General features: G+C 42.1%; 1 protein-coding gene across 1 annotated transcript in view; it reads left to right on the top strand.

Annotated features, from left to right (window-relative positions):
• Nucleotides 1-6,838, top strand: part of BRAT1 (BRCA1-associated ATM activator 1) — an 8,690-nt gene extending 1,852 nt beyond the window's left edge. Inside the window, exons 4-13 of the mRNA XM_009886427.1 lie at nucleotides 428-800; nucleotides 891-1,010; nucleotides 2,021-2,112; nucleotides 2,370-2,488; nucleotides 2,995-3,181; nucleotides 3,573-3,646; nucleotides 4,208-4,310; nucleotides 4,594-4,692; nucleotides 5,706-5,884; nucleotides 6,107-6,838. Coding sequence (XP_009884729.1) covers nucleotides 428-800; nucleotides 891-1,010; nucleotides 2,021-2,112; nucleotides 2,370-2,488; nucleotides 2,995-3,181; nucleotides 3,573-3,646; nucleotides 4,208-4,310; nucleotides 4,594-4,692; nucleotides 5,706-5,884; nucleotides 6,107-6,838 — 2,078 coding nt within the window. The remainder of the gene's footprint in view (nucleotides 1-427; nucleotides 801-890; nucleotides 1,011-2,020; nucleotides 2,113-2,369; nucleotides 2,489-2,994; nucleotides 3,182-3,572; nucleotides 3,647-4,207; nucleotides 4,311-4,593; nucleotides 4,693-5,705; nucleotides 5,885-6,106) is intronic.
• The last annotated feature ends 315 nt before the right edge of the window (nucleotides 6,839-7,153 follow it).

The following is a 7,153-nucleotide window of genomic DNA, read 5'->3' as shown; positions in this document are numbered from 1 at the left end:
AAAGAGGCACATCTAAAGAAACAAACGATAAAAATAGCTTATTAAAAGCCTTCTGTGTTCTTATGTGTAACTCTTACTAAAAGGTACATTTCAGTGTGATTTTAGTGCAGAAAAACTAACCAGGGGCTCATTTTTCTCTTAATACTTGCACACATTTGCAGTCCCATTGTTGTTACGCAGGTATGTAAATTCTGCTGTTAACACCAACTTTGGATCTCATGTACGGAGCGGCTGACTTTGAAATGCCATAGAGACAACAAAATAAAGTAAAAAAAAAAAACAAAAACAAACCAACCCAAACACCACCATTTAAAGCTGTGTGGTACTCGAATTAGGATAATATATGGCTGGAGTGCAACAAGGCTCCACCTCACAATAGGAAGGCTGTTGTGTTTTTCCTCCAGTGACTTGTTTTGTTTTCACACAGGAGGCATAGATGTGATCTTCGCTCTGCAAGGGGATCCCAGCCTGTTTGTGGCTTCAGCTGCCAGTCAGCTTCTGGTGCACATGCTCATTCTCTCTGTAGAGTCTGAAACAACCAAACCTCTCGGTACAAAGGACTGTGACTGGCCAGCGTGTGCCCAAATGATTATAAAGCATATAGAAGATTCCCTTCAGTCCAGCTCTGCCTCTCACGTCGAGCAGTCATTAAAACTGTTAACTAGTTTGTTTGGCAGTTGTCGTTCTATGTGGACTGAAGTACTTTGGTTAGGAGTAGCAAAGCAAATAGAATCCTTTTTGACGGAAGAGACTGTTCAAGCACAGCACATGCTGGCGAATCTTTTGCTTAACATGGCATGGTAAAGATCTGGGACCTTGGATCCAGTGATGAGATATATCTGTTTTCCTCCATCTAATAGGGCATATTACTTACACTTCTTTCTTCTCAGGTCCCCTGTGTTTTGTGACACGGAAGGTAGTTTTTGGGCATTAGTGTCTTCTGCTCTGGAACACTTAACACCAGTACAAGCGGGTCCTTTGGCAGTGGGAGTTCTGAGGCTCTACAAATGGTATGACTTACTGCAATGAAAATTTTGCACTCTGCAAATGTTTCTGTAGTAATGTCTCTGGTGTTTTTCCAAGAACCATTTTTTTCCTCACGGCATTTTCCACTACATTCCTTAATATGTAAGACTGGTTGGCAGGAACTGTGCAAGTAGCTAACAAACTTCAGAAACTGATAGTAAGAATAACAGAGTTTCAAAGAGAGAGAAATGGAAGGAGCCAGTGTCACATTTATGTGTATACACTTGCATCTTACCTGCAGCCAGCCAATTTCATGAAGAAATAGCAAACTCCTTTAACTTTATACTGCCAAGGTTGATTAAGGTGGTCACAATTTGACTGCCTGTCAAATCAAGTAGTCTCCATTCATTTTTCTCTTTCACAAAACCAGTGACTAGCATGAGAGCTTTCACCGCTGTCCAGCACAAGTGGGCATCTGGAGACTATCGACAGTTGTAGAACAACTTACGTTGGAGGGAACCTGTAGAAGTGATCTAATTCAACTTCATGCTCAGTGCAGGGCTAACTTCAAAGACAGATCAGGTTTCTCAGGGCCTTCACCATTCAAGTTTCAAATATCCCTAAGGATGAGTATTTCGCAGGTTCTCTGGGAAAATTGTTCCAGTGTTGAACCACTTTCATTTCACTATGAAAAGTATTTTCTGTATATTCAGTTGGAATCTACCCTGTTGCAATTTAAGATTCTTCTCTTGTTGTGCTAAGTAACACCTCTGTCTTAAGAAATGCCTCTCTCTAAACCCCCTTCTTACACAGAATCCCACTCTGCGTAGCTTGATAAGGCTGCTTATAAATTCTAGAGCCATTTCTCCTCTGCTTTCAGTTAGACAAGGAAGCTTGGAAGAAAGCTTGAATTGTGACACTTTCATTGCTCTGTCATTGCTGGCTTGTTTAAAAGCCTGCGTGAAAAGCATTATTCTGCTCAGCATTTAGGGGCAGATGTTTGGGAAGGAATTGAAGTGTTCTTGTTTTGGTAACTGCTGTTTCCTCCTTGAAGCCCACAAGATGTGAGGATTCAGGCACTGACTGTTCTACTTCAGCCAATGGACTGTATTTTGAGAGCAGCCTCCCAGCCTCTGGAATATGCAGGTACAGTTGTGATAGAAAAGTTAGAGGCTAGTCTGCTTGCCAGTGTTTTAAGTGTCTGGTGCAGACAAAACCAGAGGAGGAAGATTAGAAGAAGTCAAGGACAGTAGCAGTGTTTGTGGTGAAGTGCAGCATCCTACTGACAGTTGCATTTGAAGGGATATTCATACTACATCACCTGCATATCTTGATTAACTTTAAAAATCACAGTCCTTCGTATTCATTAACAACCTGAGCTCTTCCCTCCTCTGGTCCTCTAGGTTTGCTGGATGAGTCTGTTAGCGATCCCGCCGCTGTTGAAAGTCTTCTGTCCTCCAAGTCATCTTGTGCGAGTCTCCTGTGTCAGACCCTCGCTCATCTGGAGGAGCTGCTGTCTCTGGTAACGTTCAGAGAAGGAAAAACCCTGGGGATCAAATTGGTCCTTGAAAGACAGGGTTAAGATTGGTTGCAAACTTTTGCAGTAGAGCTTAACAGAAAGCGGAGAGGAGTTGACAGTGAGGACTACCATACGTTAAAGAGATCTAGCACAGTAGACTCCAAATAGGAAAACAGAGGAATGCTGTGGCTTGTAAAGAGGGACTGCACTTAGTTTTAAATCCGTCTTCACTTTGTGAAGCTTTGTTACCATACCTTACTTCTACTGCAATTATTGATCCAGTGAAAAAATATAAATTGAACTGCTTTCCCAAGCAGTGAGAAGAATCTCCTTCCATCTGTGCAGTAGTTCTTGGGAGAGAGGAAGATGTTTGTAGTTATTAGCACTGTTATTAGCGTATTAAGAACATGTTAAAAATTGCAATTTTTGCTGCCTCCTGACCAAAAACTCCTCTGTATGCACGCTTGAGACTTTTGCTGGAAACTTTTTTTTTTCTCCCCTCCCATTAGGTTTATTTGCCGGTAGATTTACCCTATACATCTTTGCTACGCTCTCTCATGACAATATTACAGTTCTGTAATGGCTTCTTGAGTCCAGCTTCTCCCCTGGGAAGCATGATAAGCCGAATATTGATCAATTGCTTCAGAGTACAGAGGTCAGCTCTTGATGTCCTAGCAGCACTCTCAGAACGAAAAGGTGAGTTAATCTTTGCACTTTAATTTTTTTTTTTAGTTTTGGAAATACTTGACTATTCTGTAGTTGCAGAATTTTTCACTCCCCTGCACTGATCTTTCTAAATTAAGACTACCACTTCCATTTCTGAAATGTGTTTGTTCTTTCCAATTCTTCCTGCTGTCTTGACTAACCTTATATTCTGTTGATGAGCTAGGGCAGGTAATCTGTAATTAAAAGGCTTTTAGTGGTTGTGAGAAACTGGATGGTTCTCCTTTATTTTGAGGACCTTGCTTGCTTTCTTCTCCAAAACAGTTTTACAATCCTGTGTCTTTCTGTATTTCAGCAGTTGAATTGTGGTTCAGCTGTTCCTTCTCTCATTATTGGTCCGTCATTTTTGTTTTCTGTGTTTCAGGCTGTGACACACTCATAGGAAGTCTATTTGATGTTCTTCTGGCATACCTGGAGAGTCCAAACACTGGCCCTACTGTGAGTATAGAACTAAGGAGCGATCCAAGTCTATTACCTTGCCCCAACGGGTTGTAGTTCTGAGAAACTGACGATAATTTTTTCTTAGCACAGTTGGTATTAGAATATGTAGGATCAGTTCTGGGTGGCTTGCAGGAAATAGCTAAAATTCTAATGAGCGAGTAACTGACCAGTACATTTAACCTTCTTGAAAAGACAGGAGCAATCATGTCTAAGAGTAGCGCCAACATACTCGGCTTGACATGGCCATTAAGTATTGAATTCTTTGCATTAAGAGTTTTTGTTTTCTTGCTTTGTTTTTTTTTTTTTTTTGAGCAACTCTGATAACTGCAAATCAAAAACTGGAGGTACTAGAACTTTATAATACTAAGCTGAGAACAGGCATTTTCTAGGTGTTTGTTAGAACCATTTATTTGTGGCTCACCTCTTAGTAAGGGAGCACGTGTACTTGTTTACTCTGAGAATTTCTCTGTAACTTTGAGGCTAAAACAAATTGTGCCTAGCATAAAGGCAACAATGCCTCCTCCTGTAGTAAAATAAATCTGCTTTATATTACTTCAGGTTCTAAAGAAGACATTCCAGGCTACATCCAAGTGGTTGGTGCGCTTGCATGAACTGTCCTGCTCCAACAGTCAGTGGGAACAAACTGAGAAGATTTTGGAAGGTAACGAAGCTATTCAAGTTGGGACAAACAGCAGCTAGTGGCATACATGAAATCTGCTCTTGCCTACCGTTCCTGCTCAAAGCACTTGGGATTCATTTGTGCTCAATTATGTTGAATTTGGGTTTAGCTGCCCAAATAGTGCTTTGAAAAACTCTGGGAGAAGCACACAGCAGCAGTGAAAGGGATTGCGTCAGATAAAATGAAACAGAGGTTGTGCAGCGATTGCTTCAGTAAGGCTCGTTTCCTTTCATGTCCATTCAGGCTTGTTACTTTACTTTTACAGATGTGTTTCTGGTGCTACAGAAGCGTTTGTGCAGTCCTTGCTGGGAAGTGAGAGATTCTTCTCTGGAGTTCCTAACTGTCCTGATTAAATGCTTGAGAGGTAGGCGCAGAGATTTAACAGTTCAGATGGGAGGAGTATTTCTTTTCGTGTTACGAAAGTCAGTCAGGCTTCTGAAGCATCCTCTGACCTATAACTGGAGGGGTAAGAAAAGAAAGAAATGTTTTCACTCTTAGATCATGATCAAGATCTGACAAAAAGATTAATAAGTTTCTCCTACTTTTCTGTTGAACTCCTTAATGGCAGTTTTGGCGAGTTAAACTGAGGGATGCTGAGACAGTCGTATGTTGAGACATATATGTGAAAGCAGGTGACAATGCTTAATGGCAGATAATACTTTCCCTTTTTTCAGTTTGATCTGCAGTGGAGTCTGTCTGGTTTCACTCAGCAGGCTGGGGGCTGGGATTTAGGAGGCTAAAAGCCTAGATCTGCTTTGCATGCTTTGGATTAATTACTGATTTTTCCACTTTACTGGTAGCTCAGGCTTTGCAGCAGGCAGCGCTAAGGCAATGTTAATTCTCCTACAGTAGCTTTGCGAGGTTGGAAGAGAGGGTGATGTTGACTACTGTTGTCCCCAGGTCACAAAGGAAGTATCCAGCACACTTAGCTGCAATAGCAGTTTACCCTGCAGCCCCACTCAGTGCCGCAGTTGCATTGTTTTTCTTTGCCATATGCCTTCACAACAAGAAAGGAAGACTATTTTTTTCCTCTTTTAAGCAAAGGCATAAGTTTGATGAGGCTGAAACCATGTCCCCGCTTGCCCGGAGAAAGTTTTTCTTGCTGCTAGAAAAACTGTAAATGGATTTTTCCAAGTTCCAGTGTCTAGCAGGGCTTGACTGAAAGTCACCAAGCTGCTGGAAAATGGGGAGCCTGACACAGAGCATCTGTGCTCTTATGAGCAGCTGCCTGGTCTCTGCAGTGGCTCAGCTCACTGGCAGCTGTCCCTGCAGTCAGTGGGCATCCTTATATGACGCAAAGGACTGTTTGCATTGGAAACAGCTTCATGCTCCAAGAGAATAAAGCCTCACTTCTTTGAATTGCTGTCTTGTTTACAGACCAGGATGAGTTCAGGCAGTCTCTCCTGTCTTCAGAGGTGCCGAGGCTTACAGAAAATCTTCTTGAGGATCCAGAAAGCTACGTGCGAGCGAGTGCTGTGACTGCTGTGGGGCACTTGGCCTTCATTACTTACTTTGCTCCAGAGGCGCCTGTCGTAGGGAATCAGTATAATAAAGAGGTATGATGACTTTATATAGCCCACTGCGAAATCAAGCAGAACCGCACATCAGTTTACTGCTATACTGCTTATAACTTTCTTCACAAGTTGTCTGTGGTCTCATGCAGGCAGCTTTCACAGCCAGTAATGAGGAGACTAGATTTTTTTTTTTACTTCCACTGTTCTTGTTTCTTTGCATGTTCTTCCCCTCATTGTGCTTTCTCTTTGTCTTTTTACATTTAGAACACTGTAGCAAAGCTTCAAGAAATCCTGTCAACGGACCCAGAGGGCTTTCCTAGGAGGGCTGTGATCAGCATCTTCACCAAGTGGCTGAGACAAGGCTGCACAGGTCAGCTGGAAGATACAGAGCAGTTTGTCTCTAGAGTGATCCAAACTGTGGAGCATGACTTAGACTGGGAAGTGAGACTTGGTGGTTTAGAACTGGTTGAAGTTTTCTGTAGTCAGACAATTTGCCAACTTGGTCTCCCTAAATGCTCATATGCTCCTGTTTCATCTGCAGTCACTAGTTCCAATCATCAGAATGAGTCGCTGCAGATATTTTGCCGAGCAAAACTGTTCAGCTTTTTGTTTCGGTCTTTGTGTGACTGTGACAAACCAGTAGGTCAGAGAGCCTGTGATATACTGCTTGGCTTGAGAGGTAGTTTCTATCCAATTAGTACACTGAAGGATTCACAAGGGACTGAAGATTCACCTGCAGGACACAGCATTGCCTGGTTACAAAGGACACTAAGGCAGGGTTCTCTGGCCCAGAACCTCCCTGCGGGTGGTGGTAACGGGGTGGATTTTGAAGATCCAGAGAGCATGATGCTAGCTTTGGGTACAATAGACTTAGAAGAGCTACACGATGAGCTAAATAAAAGTAGTGACCATGTGGAGAAAAGCCCTCAGTCCCTCTTGCAGGACATCCTTGCTACTGCAGGGACCGTAGAGGAGAACGAAGCTGACTGTTACTGAAGGTGTTTTTTGCTCTGACGGAGCAATGCTTAAGCAGGTTTCTTCTGGAGGAGAATTTTTTGCTACCAGTCATGAAGTCGTCTTTTTATCCTCTTTTAAGAAAGCGTTATGCTGAACAGAGAAAAAGATGTTTTCCGTTAGCTGTTAAAAAAAAATCTTTGCTTTAATACTGATGAATTTTTTTTGTTAAGTGTAGACTCCAATAAACTGTGATTTGGTTTTCAAAGTAAACACATTAATAAATGCATTTGTTTGGTTTTTAAGTCCTATGTCATTTAAGAAAGCACCAGACCATGCCTACACAAGGGAACATTT

Source organism: Charadrius vociferus, unplaced genomic scaffold (genome assembly GCF_000708025.1).
Source record: "Charadrius vociferus isolate BGI_N301 unplaced genomic scaffold, ASM70802v2 scaffold556, whole genome shotgun sequence".
Classification (NCBI taxonomy): domain Eukaryota; kingdom Metazoa; phylum Chordata; class Aves; order Charadriiformes; family Charadriidae; genus Charadrius; species Charadrius vociferus.
The sequence above is the reverse complement of the archived record's forward strand: the minus strand, read 5'-3'. Positions and strand labels throughout refer to the sequence as shown.